This window comes from Diabrotica undecimpunctata, chromosome 2 (genome assembly GCF_040954645.1).
Source record: "Diabrotica undecimpunctata isolate CICGRU chromosome 2, icDiaUnde3, whole genome shotgun sequence".
NCBI lineage: Eukaryota > Metazoa > Arthropoda > Insecta > Coleoptera > Chrysomelidae > Diabrotica > Diabrotica undecimpunctata.
The window spans coordinates 60,781,435-60,800,848 of record NC_092804.1 but is presented as its reverse complement, the minus strand read 5'-3'; the positions used below and the strand labels follow the sequence as shown (position 1 = coordinate 60,800,848).

The window sequence follows — 19,414 nt, the reverse complement described above, 5'->3', positions numbered from 1 at the left end:
TCTAAAAAGGTGAATGGTTAAAGGGCTCGAGAGAGGCTGTTATTGCGCTGCAACGCGCTTTTTAAACAATCGTATCTCCGTCAATTTTTGTTTACAGAAAAGACAAAAAAACCAAATTATTTGTCAGAAAAATACCTAAATTTTTTATCCCTACATTTTTATACGTATCTGTCGTCATTTTTGAGATATTATGAAAAAAAAGGTGGTTTTTTTAGAAATTTGAAATTTTTTTTTTAATCGTGACTTTTTTGAAAATATGTGTCCTGAAGCAGCCACACTGATACAATCTATCAAACTCTTCATAACAAAGTTGATTCTAGGTTACGATTAAAATACGATTAATTTTAATTTTGGTGGAAATGGTACTTATGAAACCCATTGATTTAAAAGAAATAATATTAGATGCTCCTCCTATTTGCAATACAGCTCACTTATTTTACGTGCAAAAGACTTTTAATAGTGCTCATTTTATATCTTATTTAAAGCACTACAACACTCCTTTTTATTCTTCTTCTTCGCGTGCCATATCAGAATTATCCGACGTTGGCGATCACCATTGCGAAGGCTTCTCGATCTTCTGCAATATGAAAAAATTGTCCTGCATTTGTTATCTGTGTCCATTAACGAATGTTTTTTAACCAAGAAACTTGTTTTCTTCCCACACCTCTACGGCCCTCTATTTTACCTTTAAGAATCAGTTGTAATATTTTATATCGATTTCCCTTACTATATGTCCCAGATAAGACATTTTTCGACGTTTAACGGTCTTTAGCAGTTCTCTATCTTTTTTGACGCTCCTTAGTACTTCTTTATTAGTTTTCCTTGCTGTCTAAGGTATCTTTAGCATTCGTCTATAAACCTACATTTCCAATGCTTCAATTTTGTTCATGATCGATACTTTTAGCGTCCACACTTCTGCACTATACAAAAGTACGGACCAAACATAACAATTAACCATTCTTTGTCTTAGTTCTAAACTGAGATGATTATTGCAAAGAAATAACTTAATTTTCATAAAATAAGTTTTAGTCATTGCTATTCTATGTTTTATTTCTATGTCTGGATCTAGTTGGTCCGTTATCACAGTTCCCAAATATGTCATTTTGTGGACTTTCTCAACTTGGACTTCGTTTAATTGAAGCTTTGTATCGGGATGTGGGTCACGACTAAACACTAAAAATTTGGTTTTGTTTGAGTTTATGTTTATGCTCATTTTCTCTCCTACCTTGTGAATACGATCAAGCAGAATTTGGAGACCTTCAATATTATCTGAAAGAATTACTGTATCGTCTGCATATCTTATCACATTAAGTATTTCCCCGTTGATTTTTATTCCATATGGTTGCCTCTCAAGTGCCTTTTTAAATAACTGGTCCGAGTAAACATTGAACAATGTTGGCAACAAAATGCAACCTAGTCTGACTCTTCGTTGTATGGAGATTTAATAGGTGTAGTTATATCCAATTTTTACGATAGAAGTTTGATTCCAGTACAATTTTTTAATGACACGAATATCCTTGTCATCTATTCTGATATTTTTCAGTATTTGCATTAATTTTACATGCTGTACTTTATCGAATGCCTTTTCGAAGTACACGAAACATGCAAATGCATATTTTCTTTGGTCACGGCATTTTTGTAATAGGATGTTAAGCGCAGAAAGTGCCTTCCTGGTTCCCTGATTCTTTTTTATTAGAATGCCTAAAATGGATCTGCTCGCCGCTAGATGGCATTGGCCACATGGATTAAATTTCAGACAAAATAAAAAACGGCTTTGATCTTTAATATCTAGCTTAATATTGCACTTTTAATACTTTGTAAAAAACCAAATTGTTCATTTTTTTACCTGCTACAATTTTGTTTTTTATAAAATTTTCGATAAAACGTATATTTTTGGAGATATTTGCAAAAACCGACGAAAAACGTGAAAAAATTGCGAATTTTTAATTGACAATAACTTGAAAAGTATATAATTTTTCGAAAAACTTTTTTGATGATTTTTTACTTAAAATTAAGCCGAAGTTATTTTAAAAAAAATTCACCCCCGAGAAGGGGTGGCAACCACCCCCAGGGTGGTTGCGGAGTTCAAATCATTTTCACTTCTAAAGTTAAGGGTAAGATGAGCCTAATTCCAAAATTGTATGCAATTCGGTTCACAGTAAAAAAATTCGGAGCCATAATGCTTCAATGACTGCACTACTCAGACTATCAGTAATTTGTTTACTTGTGAACCTAAATTAAATTAGATACTTGAACTTACTAATTTTAAGTAATGCGATAATTACCTAAATTGTGTCGGATAGTTTCTGCCACATCAAAAATTCGTTCCCGTAATTCATCTTCTGTTTCGATTTCATCTCGGATATCAACTAACGAGTTCAGATGCCCCAACAATAAAAATCTAGTACATTGTATTTCATTGAGTCCATTCCTACCAATCTAACGACGAGAATAAGTGGTATCAAGAGTCAAGAAAATTTTTAACAGCTCAGGTAAAATGTGCTAGGACTCCGTAGTAAAGAAACCACATTTCACGTCTTCAAGAAGTACCGGGAAAACATTTTATAATATGTACATTATAAATTCCCGACATAAATTTGGACTGCTTAATTACTGTTACACTGCGCTTCTCCATAAATAATCAACATTATCATGGTACTCACGAATCGAAAACATTTTTGCTGTGACACTAAACACAATTGTTCCAAAATATCTGTTTACTAATCTGACTATCTACGTTTAGATTTTTGTACTGCACGTATTTTGTAATTTTCATCGGTTAATATTGTTGCATAGTCCCACAGTCTAAATATTTTATTAATGCAGGACTAATCATAAAATGTTTAGAATTCGATAGCATCTTGCGAAACTCGCTCATAATAAAAATCTTATATAAAAAAGAAAAGAAAAAATACTGCCCATTTTGGTACCATTTATTTAATACACTTAAAGGGTTATGAACTCATTTCTATGTGAAACATCTATCACAATAATGTTTATATTATACTTAGCAATAAAGGTTCTTATATTGCTTATCCTATAGTGTATAAAGACTTGCTTTAAAAATTAAACGAACACATTCATACATTCATATGCTTTTATAGTCATTTTTATTACAATATTTATTTATATTGTCTCTGTCAACAATGTTGTATAATGCTTTGACAATACGATGATATGATATTTTTTCCACACAGGTGTCCCTCTCGGGTAAAAACAGGGTTAAGCGAGCATTTAAAAATTAATATTTTATTAAAAATGTTAATTATTTTTCTAGTGATTTAAAGTTTTACCAGATAATAAATTATATGATTTATATATGTACTAAGATTATATAAGGGATAAAAGCACAAACCAACTTTGCGACCTTTTTTTTCCACTTCAGTAGGACAACTAAGTTATGCGGGGCCTTATTTATATTGGCAATGAAAGTATGAATAGGAGTTGTGGTATGACGGAATTAGATTTATCGCTAACAGTCTTTCTTATTCTTCATCTTTTTATATTGACATGACTATGTTTTTCAATGTGCCTCCAGTAAGTTGTCGTTCCATCGTTTTCGTGGTCTTCCTACTAATCCTCTTCCTATTGGGGAACCATCTCTTGCCTTCTTTACTACTCTATTTGTTGTCATTCAGCTTATATGATCGTTCCATTTTACTGTTCTATTTCTTTCCCAATTCTTGATGTTCTCCACCTTCCATCTACGTCGTATATATGTACTTCTAGCACTGTCCCATAGTGTTTTGCCATCAATTTTTGATCAAGTGTTTTCATCTATGCTGTTTCTAACATCCTTTTCGTCCTCTCTGTATCAGGTCGTGTTTCTGCTGCATATGTCAATATTGGTCTGATGACTATTTTGTAAATTCTGCCTTTCATTTCTTTCCCGATATTTTTATTTCTCCATATTGTTTCAGTCAGGCAGTCTGTTGGCTCTATTCACTTGATATTCCACTTTAGTTTCGAGCTCTCTGTTGCTAGATACTGTGATTCCTAGATATTTAAACTTCATCACTTGTTGTATTATCTGACCTTCCAGCATCAGTTTACATCTAAGTAAATTTGTTTACAATACTAAAGAATCATAAAGCACTCGGCACCGATAGGATACCAGTCAATTTTTATAAAAATCTTTCAGTTACTATCAAAGAAAAACTATTGGTTGATTTTAATACATTGTTTAATAGGATAATTCTTTACGAAACACAATAATTTTTGCTTTGCCCAAGAAAGGTTCGACATATGATATAATGAACTACAGGAGAACAAGTTACCTGTACATAGGTGTACCTGTACATAGGGCAATGCTATTGAAGGTGAATATTTACAACTTCGGGTTGCTCAGAATATATTTTTCAGAAACCTGTAACTACTTCTTTTTGAGTAGTAGTTATCGACATTTTCGTTTTTCTCACAATGATGAGCAACATAAGCATTTACCACAATTTTTCCTTCAATATTTCTAATTATCTAGTTTTCTGTATAGTTTGTTTCACGAAAAATGGTTGAGTGCTTAATGGTTACCTGAGTTGATCCTATTGTTTATACAAGAGTCTCTCAATAAACTACCGAAGTACACAGGGTCGCACTTCAAAAAGTTTGTTATTTAATATATTTCATTGGTAGCTGTGTAATACACGATTATAAAAATTTATTAAATTATTTCATATGGTATTTTCAGGTTGTTCAAGTGAATATACTTGATAATTGAACAATTTTTAACACGAAGAAAGTAGTTTTTTTCTTCTACGTGAATAATTATAGTATATGGATCTAAATTCAGAAAGATCCTTTCCTTCACACTTTTTACAGGCTGAGGACTGTCAGCAAAAAACTGGCGTGTTTAAAAGTTTTTGCTCTTCCCAATCGGATATCGTTAAAAATGTACAGTAATAATAGTTCTATTTACAGTATATACATACAAACGAATACATAATGTACAAAAAATAGATGAATTAAAAAAGAATATAAAAAAGTATATACAAGTTAATATTTACAAAAAAAAAATACCCAAAATAACCAAAATATATTTATGAATTCCTAAATACCTAATTCTGTTTCGCTGTCGCTATCCTCTTCAAGATTAATAACAATTGATTTAATTATGTGATTCAAAGAAACATATGATTTTCTACGTTCATTACATGGAGTACTAAATTTTTCCAACTTTCTGGGGAGATATCATCATCATTTTCTTATTAATTCAACTACACTACCATTTAAAGTCGGAGAAACATTTTGTGACCTAACATTTGACTTTAGTTGGTGCCACATATGCTCTATAAGATTAAATAAACAATACTAGGGCGGAAGCCGTAACACTGTATGTCCCATGTCCCTGGCCAATGCGTCACAAATATATACTTTTTTAATAGAAAATGATTTTTAACAGTTTAAAAGCACTTTTAACAGTTCATTTTTTATATAACTTTCTTCAAAATATATATCGTTTTCTAACAGGTAGTTTTAAATTTCAATTTTCGTGTTATTTACACTTGGAGACTTATGTAATTGACAACTGTGGTAACTTGCATTGTCCATTACTATCACACTATTTTGAGGAAGGTTTGATATAAGACAATTCTCAAAAAGCTCTGCCGCTGTATCTTCATGGTAGTCCACGCAGGAGTCTTTAATGTTCTTTGCAGAAAGCCATAAAGTATTTGGGACCCAACCATTTTCTGATCCTGCATGTAAAATTTTTATTCTTTTCCCTTTGTTTGATGGAGCTTTTGTTTGACACCTGTTGGAAGAATCGGACCATCCTTTGGATGGTGTTTCATGAGTGTCAAACCATGTCTCGTCCAGATAAATTATTGGTCGATCTTCTGTACAGTACTTTCTTATGAAAGTTATATATTCAGTACGCCACTTTTGTAAACGATGGGACTCCATAAGCACTTGCCTTTTGTCAATTGTACGATATCTGAAGCCCATTTTAGACAAAATCCTCCAAAGACTAATGCGGCTACAGTTTATTTGTGTATCATCATTAGTAAGCCGTTGTTTTAAAGCATCTAATGTAGGTATCCGTTGCTCTTCGTACATTGTGTAAATTTTTCGTCTTATTAAGTCCTTATCACTTTCGTCAATAGATTTGGTAGAACCGGCATTCCTACGCTTTCTTCTTGACTTAATCGGATTTGATGTAATTCTTTTCACTGTAGTTAGAGGTATTTTTGTTAAATCAGATATTTCACTGGCAGCAGTATTAGCAGTAAGTCCTCTTGTAAGTAAAGAACTATATATTTGTTTTTACGATTTCTCTAGCGTCAGCAGATAAATGCTTTTTCTTTGCTGGAACACTGGAAGAAGCACCATCAATGTTTTTCCACGGACGCCACATAATGTTGTTTTATAGGTATAAATAGGTAAACCACTGGAAACACAAAACACTTTCAACTAAATGAAACAAAATGTATATTTAAAAATGTCTCATCGGTTTTATATACTTTTACAAATTATACAGAATAGAGGGAACCTGTATAATTATTCCAGGAAATACTTAACGATCAACAAATTTATTGTGGTTATTAAAAGATCAACCATTGATAGTGAAACTCACTGTTAAAATGTTTACAACTTTATGAAATAAAATGTATTTTAATCGTTTTTATAATTTTATACGATTTTTTAATCGTTTTTATATTACCAAGAATTTATTATACAAACAAGATAACGACACTCGACAGTAGCTTCAATTTTACCTGAATACTTACCTGCTCAACTAATGTTGACTTAGCTGGGGTACTTGCGGTCGGGTTTTATTGCAATCATTAAGCACTCAACCATTTTTCGTGAAATAAACTATACTATTTAAGGGTTTTACGGCGAGCGCTGTTAAACGGTTACAGTTGGTCAGAAATATCGATATAAGATATGTATCTATTGTACTATTATTGTACTAGTTTATAATTTTTGGCTTTTGTATACGTATTTTCCTCTTTTATATCCAGTACTACTACACCTCTTCAATTATTCTATTTTTGTACAATTATTCCTTGCTTGCTTTCTTAGGCCACAGCTTCTACTTTGAATAATTTTTGTGTAACAATTCTTGGGTTCAATTTTCTATTCGATCTCAAATCTAAAACGATCTTAGATTTTTTTTCTGGTACTGCGAAGTATATCGATCAATTTCGCTGATCTGTAAAATATTTTGTAAAATTATAGTCTTTTTAAAGTTATATTTTTAAAGTTATATATATAGAGTATTCTTAAAATTATCATAAATATTTGAAATGAATCCTGACTTGTCTTTGGTAAAGCGAATATTTTTAAAAATTTTCCTATGTCTGGTTGTCAATTTCAAATTCACGACAATTTTATCTTCTGAAATCAAAAGTTATGTTACGCACATGTATGTCAAAAAATTGCATAACTGTATTTTTTGTATAAATAAGCTTAGCAAAAATTACTTATACTTATCTTGACATAAATAAACATTTATAATAACTAAATTTTTAACGAATCAAACAAGAATACAAATTATTATTACAATAATATTTTCAGAAATAAAAACTGGAGTTTGAAAGTATATATCTTTTTATCAAGGCAAGCTTTGTTTCAAACTTTTGTCAATTATAGTTTAACAAAAATAAGACCGAAAACTAACATTAAATTCCAGTTTACTTAAAAGACCACTACTGGACGTTTTAAGGCAGCAGTGAATAAAGTTGTTCGGCTACCAAAAACCAAGAATCCCAAACGCTGTAATTACTATAGATTGATCAGCTTAATGTCAAAATTATTGAAAACATGTTTAAAGGATATACATGCAAGAATATTTAGGAAGTGCGAAGCAGGTATAAGTAATAGACAGTTAGGCTTTCGTAATGGCTTCGGAAAAGTAGAACGTCTGTATAGTTTCACAACACTTGTTCAAAAATATCGAGACCAACAAAAAGATCTTTTCGTCACATTTATATACTATGAAAAGGCTTTCAACAAAGTTACATAACATTCTCATGGAATATCTAAAAAGAAAATGACTCGACAAAAATGATAATAACATAGTGAGAAATTTCTATTGGAACCAACAGATTGTGGTAACATTAGATGAAAATAGCACGGATGCGCAACAAATAAGTAGAGGTGTGAGACACTTTCACTATTGCTATTTAATATAAACTTTGAAAAGTTATTTAAACAAGCACTTAAAAATTGTACAGAATGGATCAAGATAAACGGTGAAAATATAAATAATATTCGTTATGCCGACGATACTGTCATTATCGCTGAAAGTGAGAACGACCTGCAAACGTTACTAAACACAATTTGATGATATTAAAGACCAGTTTGGTCTACCAATAAACAAAAAAAAAACCAAAACTTTGGTTATCAGTAAGAGGTGTAAAATCATAACAAGAATCCTTATAAAAAGTAAAAATATTATACAAGTGGACACAATGAAGTACTTGGGAGTCTGGATTACTAAAGATCTAAATTCAAAATCCTTTTTGACGATGAGAAAATTTTCTGAGTAACCCAAGACTCAATCTGAAAATCCGATATCGGATGGTAAAATGTTATATCCAATCTATTCTTTTTTATGATGCCGAAGCTTGTACTGTTAATGTTAACTTAATGAGAAAGCTGGAAGTTTTTGATATGTTGATTTTTAGAAGAATTTTGAAAATACCTTAGACTGATCATATTATGAACGAAATGGTTTTGCACATAAATAGGAAGAGACAGAAAACTTTTGACCAGCAATAACAGAAGAAAGACACCATATTGGAGGCATGAAAAGTACAAGTTGTTGCAGCTAATTACGAAGGCAAAATCGAAGGAAATAGGCATCCTGGTAGACGACAAATATCCAGGCGGGAAAACATTCACAACTGGACCGGTCTAAACACACAGAAGCTTTTAAGGAGAGTGGCAGAAAGAGACGAATTTGCAATGGTTATAGCTAACCTTCATTAGTAAAGTCGGTACTAGAAGATAAAAAAAATAGCCATGTTAGTATTCGACATCTGTAACGTATAGGCACCATAAGAACTTAAAAAGTGTTAAATTTAGGTATGGTGAAAAATATCACTATTTCAGAAGTAATTGATCAATTATTTTCATAAAGTGAAAAATAAGTCACTGTGGTTAACATTAAAAAAACATGCTATAAAAACCATCTCAGACTTTAATATTATATCGATTATTCGATATAATATTAAAGGATCAGCTTCCATTCCTTCCTATTCTTCGCCATGATTTGCCAATATCGTACTCCTTACTCTCTTAGGTTTTCTTGAACCTGTTCCTTAAATAGTACTTAGGCCTGCCGCTTAGATGCTGCAGAAGCCTTAAGCTTCTCACTGCATCCGTTATTATGGTTATAAATGTATTTCGGCGACTCCATCAGGTTTATTTTGATTGAAACTAGTAATATCAGGTTCCCGCGTCATATTCCTGTTTCTTGCACGCCTTTATAAATATGTCTAAGGATTTTACGTTAAAAACAGCCTAAACGTTTTTTATCGTTTTTTGTCATTATCCACGCTGCTGACAATTAGGTGAGGACGAGCTTGAGAAGAGTTCTGTATATCAGTATTATCGTTATTTTTTTGACTATGTGTTCAATCGCAATTAGTCCATTAACTTGTAATCTCACATTAATCTTAATTTCCTGAATTTTTATAGTTTCACTGTGTATAATTGTGAGACATATCGGTTAGTAGCTTAATTACAGTTTGTTCAGTTTCCTGTAACCTAAAGATTGTCTAATAGCTATTGAGGAAATGTTTGCAATCATTTACTCAGTTCAAATTATATTTTCCAGCTTTTAAAAGTCAAAGATTTTGTTTTATGCAGAGGGTACTACACTTATTTGATAAATCGTAGCATTTTAGTGAGAATATAAATATAGCTTCGGGACTAGTTTGGGACGCAGTCGATTATAAATTTTTACCTCAATAACAACTATGGTGTAATAATTCAGTAGCTGTCAATAAAACTATATTTTACTCCACGACTTCAACATTTTATTTTATCATCGTCGATCGAGGGGAATCGAACACTGGGAATTAGAAAAATTCTAAATTATAATTACATTCGAATAGTCCTTTATGCTTGTTGTAAAATGTTTCTTAATCTAAAATAACATGCTCTCTTTGTTAGATATATTTCTCTGTTAATTTCTGCAATTACTGCATTATCCTGAATGATTTTTAAGTCTAGATATATGAACTTTCTCACGCCTTCGAAAGTACATGTTCGAATCGTTAGGTCTTCGTATTTTGCTACTTGCATAACGTTTGTCCCTTTGATATAGTTCGTTTTACTAGGATTAACCTGTAGTCCCATGCTTTTTGTTGCTTATCTAACAGAAGACTGGCGCCGCTCCCCACAGAGTGTTAAACTTCATTTGGCACATGTATATGGTTAGCTGTTATGCCGTTGTAAAGCACTTGGCTTTATGGATCACTGTAGAGTTGTTTGATGAGATTTATTTATATTAATCTCCTCTGGTGCTTTCCATATGGTCATATATGTGGGCGTTTTGAAGGCTATCTTAAAGTCCACAAAGCATATGAATAGTGGACAGTTGAATTCCTGCGATTGTTCTACGATTACTTTAAGTGTGTTAATTTGGTCTATATATGATCGGTTTGATTTGAAGCCGGCTTGTTTCTTCCTTAACATTGGTTCCACACGGTCTACTAGTCTGTTATTTATAATTATTTGTTTATTTAAATATATATAGTACCTAATAGTATAATTAATTTCTTTAACTATACCTATTCATTTAAATTTAACTATTCTACAACAAATATAATAGTTTATTATAGTTAACCATAAATAAAGTCTGTCAACCACACGACACCTAATTATATAATTTTTTTAACCGTTTTTATTCAAAGTAGTATATGATTATTATTGATAGAAATCTTATAAGTATACAAATTTTTAAATAAATATAACCATGCCACTGGTCTAATTCTTTGCATAACATTAACTGGAATCTTTCTATAAAACGTTCTATAAAAAACTAAGTGCCAGTAACTTCAGTTCCATTAGCACCTTCTTATATTATATTTACTTATCGTGAATTCTCATTTTAGTTAGTGTGCAAGAACCTCAGCTAAAGTGCCAATTTTATGACTAATACAACCCCGTTTAGAAAATAATGTATGAAAGAAAAACCAGTCAGTGACCAGCAACTTTTTGTGCGTGAGATTGAAAAACTACCAGGTATAATAAAGTGAAAAGCTGTCTGACATGTTTACTGTTTTGGGAGTGCTTCTGTTTACAGCAGGAGGATTTTATTTCAACCATGCAGGTATGTCGTTGTTTTTTCTATATTTACTTTTAATCCGATTTGTATATAATTTTTGATTGTATAAAATTTAATCCAAGTAATAAAATTTATATTTTTTTTTCTTGTATTCCGCATGTTACTCGGTTGAAGGTCAAAGATAATTTTATGAGATGATAGTTAATATAATTATTCATTAAAATAAATAGTCAAGAATAGTTCCTTACTCAGATAGCATTTGTTTTATATTTCCTGTATTCACATTCAAACATGTTTGTGGCATTGTTAAGCTTCAAGCCTCACAATATCATATTTAAGCCTTAAGTATTAACACACCGTCTCACAGACGGTATCACTCCTCTGGATATACAATATCTTCTCACTCATCAATTCTCGGCGTGTGCCGTTTATGTAATTTTAGTAGGTGTCGATAAGCAGCATAACACAATCGCTTTTGGTTTCAAATAGACTTATAGACAATTGAGGTGATTGCATCTCATGAAATAAAGAGTTTTGATAAATCACGAAACGAAATCCGAACATTTGTAATATTGTCGAAACCAAATTTAGATTTCTGTTTTAATCTGTGCCTTCTAAGAATTGCAAGGCAAAACAGACGTTGATAAAGATGTAATTAGAGGCATGGAGAATCTAAAATTGCATTCCACAACATATCTCCTCAACTAAGCAAAAATCCCTAGCGAACTTGGTTTCTAGTACTCATAAAGAGTATACCGAAATAAAAGGAAAGATAGTTAAGATTTGATTTCACGTACAGTGCGTTTGTGTATCCGCTTATATGTATTTAATCCTAAAAGGAATCTTCGAAGCGGCTATTCACAACCGCTCTAAACGTGAAAACAATCTTTCCTGTCATAATAGAAGCAACACTAAAATGGCTTCGATATGGATTCAACAGCGATATTTGAGCGGTTTTGACAATTAGAAATCTTCGAATTTCGTTTCGTGATTTATCATCAGATGTCGCTATTGCGTCCATATCGAAGCTATTTTAGTGTTGCTTCTATTATGACAGGAAAGATTGTTTTCACGTTTAGAGCGGTTGTGAATAGCCGCTCCGAGGATTTCTTTTAGGATGAAATACATATAAGCGGATACACAAACGCACCGTACGTGAAATCAAATCTTAACTCTCTTTCCTTTTAAAGAGTTTTGACTTTTACTAGTAATCTGAACAAGCACAAAAAAGAAATACCTGTGGGTGGTATTTTTATCATTAAGAAATTGTACAGTAGGAACAAGCTTTCTTCTTCTTTTTTATCAGATTATTATTGTGAATTGAACACATGCTAGAAATCAAACGATATAAGTACTAATGTAATTTTTTCAAATATTTTTTTTATAAAAACACATCAAGTAGTCTTTTTGGCATAGTTCTTATCATGGTATATTAAATATTAGTACATTCTTGGAAAAAAAATAAATATAAGGAGACAAAAAAGTTTTATTAAAACTATTACAAAAAAAAAGATAAAATTAATCAAATCAACTTCGTTTTGAAACATGCTTAAGCAGGTTATTCTGCTGTATATCTAGTTTATTCTTTATTATTTAATTTTAATTTTCATTTATTTCAGGTCTATTTTTATTTACTCTTCATCCGCCCTATTCATACTAAGTATTTTAAAATTCTGCTACTTGCATCTTAGTAAGTCATATACAATTCTTTATGTTGGCACTCCTCATTTCCGAGTTCTGTCATATCAATTTCGCTTCACAATAATGGAAGTAGCAATGTTTTTTCTGTAGTTTTTGTCTATTTAAAGTAGGATTTTTGTTCCATATATATATATATATATATATATATATATATATATATATATATATATATATATATATATATGTGCATTTGTATCCCTTTTGCCTCCGTATATACAACAGACGTCCCTCACTCCACCAAAACTAGATGTAGTGTGTGCACATATAATGCATCATTAACCTTATTTTGATGTATATTATAAAGGCAAAGAAAGAGGGGTAATTATTTATTAACCTAATTTTATACAATTATTTTATTTGTGTAGTTCTTGTTTGCCTCCATACAGTGAACGTACTCTATGGACTCATTTGCATATTTTATATGATGTTGCAAGTGCGGGTCCACCTCCGTAGATGTTGCCAAATTGATCGTGTTATTATAGTGATCGCGAAATATGATTCATACTTCTTATACTTAACTCTTTCGTATTTCTAGATTGAAATTTATTTGCCCTTTTTCATTTAGTCTTTTTATTATGTACTGTACAGTTATTAGGTTTCTGTTCTGTTTTTGTTGTATTTTACCTTCTCTGATATTTTTTAATAGTATTGGTATTGATAAAGATTATTAATGCGTAATCGCTTTCCTCCGGTGGTTTCCCGAGTTCTATGACTTTTTTTCGGCGATTAACAAGCTGGTCGAACTCTGTCTCATTTCTCAGTATAGTACGATTATACACATTATACAGTTTACCTATTTTAGAAATTCGTTTTGCTTTGTGTATAAATACATGTGGTTGTGGTATACATGATCTATTCTGACTTTTATAAATATGTCAGAACTGCCAGGATTAAAAAGGTAAGTTTAAAAATATCTAATTTTAATTTAGACTATAATTTCAATTATTACATTATTGTCTTCAGTAAATCAAACAATGATGTTATGGCCAAGGTACCTCGAACAAGAGGGAGGATTTTATTGGAACTTGCTAACGAGTTACAGGAAAATAAAGAAGGTGAGTTATTTTTTTCCAAAAAATTAATAAACGCGGCCAACGATCCCAATCATTTTAACATTAACAGTGTAAACATTTTTCCAAAAATATAATTAGTTTTCTACTTCTTTTATGTTTAGTTAATTAGTATGCCTTTGTAGTACAATCGTATTTTAATCAACGGTACAATTTATACAGTGGCTCACAGTAAATATGATCATTCGTTTAAAATATGTTTATTGCGAAAAATATCTACATTTAAAATTAATAAATTCAATGTTGCAACACAACTTTTAACATAAATAATATGAAAATAAATTAAACAAAAGTCTTCCAACTAAAGAAATTTTAAAAAATTAGTGTGGGTATTTGTTAATACTAATGCTCACAATAAAAATCGCCAATCTCCACTTCATTACCATAATTTAACAGTAGGTAAAATTTTTATAAACGTCTTGTTAGTACTTTGGAGATAATACCTCCTTTGAGCTCGGTTGGAATTGATTTCACTAATTTTTTACAATAATTAGGACTAATTTTACTCCATTTTTCTAGAAGAGAAGTTTTAAGATCTTCTTTATTGTGAATATCATGTTTACGGATCTGAACTCAATAAGGAAAACTAAATTACAGAAACAAATTACTAATTGCATTTAAGTCAGCTGATTATTTCGGTGTTTGAATTACCTTCCGTCAATTACATAATAGCCATTATTTAACAATTTGTGCGGAAGCTTTGAATCGTTATCATTGTAGAAGACAAAAGTATCTACAATACCTAACTTCTCAACGCTTTTATTTAAATTTGTTTTCAATCTAGTATGATAAAATTTGCTTTCGTCAAGAAAGAGCACATGTTTGAAGAAGGAAAATCTTTTGCAAGATGGTTCTTGGTAAATTCTGTTAATTTTTGCGTTATTTTGACTGTCGTAAGATTAGGTACTTACTAGCTATTCTATTATGAAAGTTATTCTTTCGTAATATCCGTTGTATGTTTTATCTTGTTACAGCACTTTTGTACTTCAATAGTACGCAGTTCTTGAACCATTTTTTATTTTTATAAAAATACATCGTTCTTTTCTTATACTTAACGTTTTCGTATTTCTAGCTTAAAATTTATTTGCGACGCTGGTTTCTTGTTTCCCTTTTTTTTATTATGTTGCACAGTTGTTCGGCTTCTATCCTCTTCTAAACATTCATATTTAATGATGACGTCTACACTATTTGCAGTTATAAAACACTTTTAATTACTAACTACAAAACAAATAAATGAAATAGTATCAACTAAACCTCTTTTGTTTAGGGGAATTCCCCGATATTCGGATTATGACGATGTTTGTTAGTATGTATTAGAATTAACAAATATTTTATTTTTTAAATTTAGTGTAGTCGAGATGACTTTTTGTTCCTTTTCATATTATTTACGTTAAAAGCTGTGTTCCAACATCGAGTTTATTAATTTTTTAATGTTCTTATTGTACGTACTATATTTTTTACAATAAATATATAATGAACGAATGAGGACATTTATTTATCTTAACGATATCTATATTATTGACGAAGTTACCCTCGCAAACACAATAATAATTATTAGTTTTGAATATTTCAAGACTGTAGTAAATGACTGAGTTAAAATACGTTAATATTTTTGGATGTAGATACGAATACCATTATTATAAGTCAACATCAAGAGCCCGAGCCGGAATATTCTGCTGATAGAAAAAATAATGTGCTGGTAAGATTGTTAAAATTCCTTATTTTGCAATAATGTTATACAGTATTGTACAAATATAAGGAATAAATTCGTTATTTCTTAAGCCGGCGAATTATGATAGTAGGAGTCGTATAATAGCTCATTTGCAAGGTAATTAAGTTCTCTATTCTGTGATATAAACATCAACATAATGATTTATACAGGATGTCCAATTTTTTTTTAATTAAATTAATTTGGACACCCTGTACAAATAATTAGGATAATGTTTATACTACTCGATAAACAATTGACTAACCATTGCAACTGAGTTAGCACATGACCCCTATTTTCATTTAAAAAATCATCGATTACGTCATCACGCTCAGGTGGGTGACGTCATTAGTATGGTATGTATATGTCAAAAAATCATAATTTAAAAAAAAACATCGACCTGTTTCAGGATTTTTCGTTACAGTCGCCGGCTTACGAAATAACGAATTTATTCCTTTCATTTGCACCATACTGTATAATCAAAAACAGTCTTGTTACACTTATTGTTGACGAGATAATTACGCTTAATTTGTAGGAGTGGGTGAAGTCAAATAAATTTAACGTCTACGAAAATGATGATCCCCAAAACAGTCATTCTGATTCCGATAACAGCACTGACGAATATAATCAATCTCACATATCCAGGTCTTATGTTTCCGATTCCGTTGATTTAGATTCTTATGTTAGCTCAAATATTTTGATAATTCAGGAACCAATAGTCGTTAATAGGAGAAATACTGCTGCACTAGATGAATATGTAAGTGAGCATTAAAAAAATAGTAAACATTTTATTCAAGTTGCGTTTAAGGAAGTTATCTGGGATTTACCTATCGTCCCTTTAATTTTAGATAGAAAAAATTTCGAATAAAAGGAACAAGAAAAGGACTGTTTGCAAATTTTGTAAGAATAATATAACTAATTTTGAACGACATCTAGTTAGACATCATTCTGACAAAAAAGAGGTGAAAGATCTCTCAAATTATTCAACAAGGTCGAAGGAAGACAAAAATATACGAAGAAAAATTTTATCTTTATTACGATATGAAACTCAATTTGAGGCATTTATACAGAATGACAAAATAGATTCTAATCGATTACCCTGCGTTTATTGTAAACGTATAGTTGCTGTAAATTACTTACGTCGCCATTACAAAACGTGTGCTACCAAACCCATAAATGAAACTGGCCATAAAATTCAGCATAGTGCTCAATCTCAAACTCTAGTTGCTTGTGCTGATCTTTCTATAAATACAGCAGCTACTTTAAGGCTTAAAAATGAAGTATTTGCAAAAATGAAAGCAGACCAAATATCATTAGTTGGACATTTTGGGGAAAACTACTTAAAAAAATATAAGCGCGCTCAAATTTTGGTCGCTTGCTCTAATAAAATGAGGGAATGCTCTAGATTACTAATTGAAATGCGCCGACATACCGAGAAGAAAAATTTACCTTTTTTTGACATATTAAACCCTATGCTCTTTGATACCGTTGTAGCAAGTGCAAGACTAATCAGCGGTTACACCGAGGAAACTAAAATCTATAAAGCTCCAAGTTTGGCCATGCATTTGGGAACTACACTAAAGCAAATATGTGATTTGTGTAGTCATTTGTTAATGAAAGATCACCCCGATATTTTGTGTAACGATAAAGACGCAAAACTAAAAGAATTGAAGAGATTTAAGTTGTTAGTGAATAGTCAGTGGAGTTTTGAAATATCGTCATTAGCTGTGAAAGATCTTGCGGAAAAAAAGTGGAATAAACCAGTTTTATTACCTCTGACAAAAGATATAATAAAATTTAGAAATCACGTTGTAAACTGCGCAGAAACTAATTTTGAACTCTTACAGCAAGATTGGACAAATCAACAAGCTTTTAAGAAAGTAGTTGATTCTGCATTATCACTAACTATTCTGTTTAATAGAAGGAGGATAGGAGATGTTCAGTATGTAACTATAGATTCATATTTAAAAAATTTCGCATGTGTTGACCAAACAGAGTACTTAGAGCAACTAACTGAATCTGAGAAGCTTTTATCAAATACATACAAGAGAGTTGTAGCTGGCGGAAAAGGTAGTAGACCCATTATTATACTCTTTCCAAAAAATGTACAAGCCTATATCGACTTAACACTGCAAATTAGAAACGAAACCAACATGCTATCTTAGGAAAATCAGTATCTGTTTTCTTATCCTAGCTCTAAATCTCAGTGGGTTAGAGCAGATGTCGTCATAAAAAAATTTGCGAATGCAAGTGGCGCAGAAAATCCTGTAGCACTGACGTCTAATCGCTTACGTAAACAAATAGCAACAGTAATGCAACTAATTAATTTATCGAAAGAAGAATACGCTCATTTTGCACAATTTATGGGACACACCGAAAAGACGCACAGGGAATATTACGAGTAAGTTATCTTATTGATATATATTATTGAAAATGCTCAACAACTAATTAAAAAAAAATTAATTTGTTAAATTTTTTGCTACTACTAATTAATACTTAAAAATTTTTTTATTTAAATAAATCATTCGTAAATAATAGCGGATTTTCATTAGAATTTTCATTCAAAGTAAGACATGAAGCAAAATACCGAGATGCAAAAAAGTTAACAGCAGAATTTTACAATAATGACAACGACAATAATTTGAGTGACAGTTCGTGTCGTATGTGTTTTGTCAGATAACATAGAAATAGCAGTAATAAAAGTAGTTTTAGACTACGTAGTACTCTGAATAGAAATTCTAACATCCGATATAAGGTAAACATTATTTTTAATAATTTTTTCCTCTAGTCTAAATTACGCCATTGAAAAATTTGTAATGATTTTTTTTCTTGTTACTTGCTTGCAGAATAACGCAGGACGCTTACCAAATGGCAAAGATGTCAAAAATACTTGTGTTATTTGATAAGGGTCAGGGCCTTTAATATAAGGGAAAGTCTTTAGAAGATATTGATATTGATCCTACCAAGGATTTGGTCGAACCATGTGATAATTTCGATGATGACAGTCTATCTGAGCCACCAAACGATCGACCAGATAATTATGTTTGTGAAGACAGTGAAGTATTGGACAGGGACAATAGCGATAACGAGACAACAACTAAGCAGAAAAAGCATAAGAAGAAAGATTGCAGTACTTCAGGTATGATTAAAAAGAAGGCGAAGAATAACAAAATACGTTGGACAGAAGAACAGAAAAAATGTGTTAAGTCATATTTTAAAGGTCATATTCAAAATAAAATTGCACCAAAAAAAGAGGAATGTCAAACATTAATTGATGAACAACCCATCCTATTAAAAAATTTAGATTGGGTTAAAGTAAAAACTTTTGTTTATAATAGCTATAGAAATACAGTGTTTTAGGCGTTTGCGGTAGCTTAGGTACTTATTCTACATTACTGAATGTTCTATTTTTTTACATCTATAGTAGTTTTAAATATTAGGCACTAGATTACTTTTTATATGTTATAGTTTTATATTTTGTAAGCTCTATTACAATTAATTTCATTAATGTTTAAATAAAGTTGTTAAATTTACATTATGGTTTTTAATCTTAGCACCGATAGAAAATAGACCATATATGTCAACCTAGCAAGGAATCTTCGAAGTAGTAAATAGTTTCATATGCCTGGGGTCTCTAATAACAAACGATAAGGATGTAACAAAGAGATACGTAGAAGGCTATACGACTATTGCAAGAAC

At 31.0% G+C, this 19,414-nt stretch overlaps 1 protein-coding gene across 2 annotated transcripts in view; it reads left to right on the top strand.

The window, feature by feature from the left end:
* Lgr4 (Leucine-rich repeat-containing G protein-coupled receptor 4) overlaps positions 1-19,414 on the top strand; it is an 832,616-nt gene that overhangs the window by 206,958 nt on the left and 606,244 nt on the right. The window contains exon 2 of one of the 2 annotated variants that reach the window (XM_072523012.1): positions 11,064-11,281. In XM_072523012.1, coding sequence (XP_072379113.1) covers positions 11,221-11,281 — 61 coding nt within the window. In that variant the 5' untranslated portion in view covers positions 11,064-11,220. Of the gene's footprint in view, positions 1-11,000; positions 11,282-19,414 lie in introns of those variants that run through there. The other variant, XM_072523013.1, reaches the window with a different exon arrangement.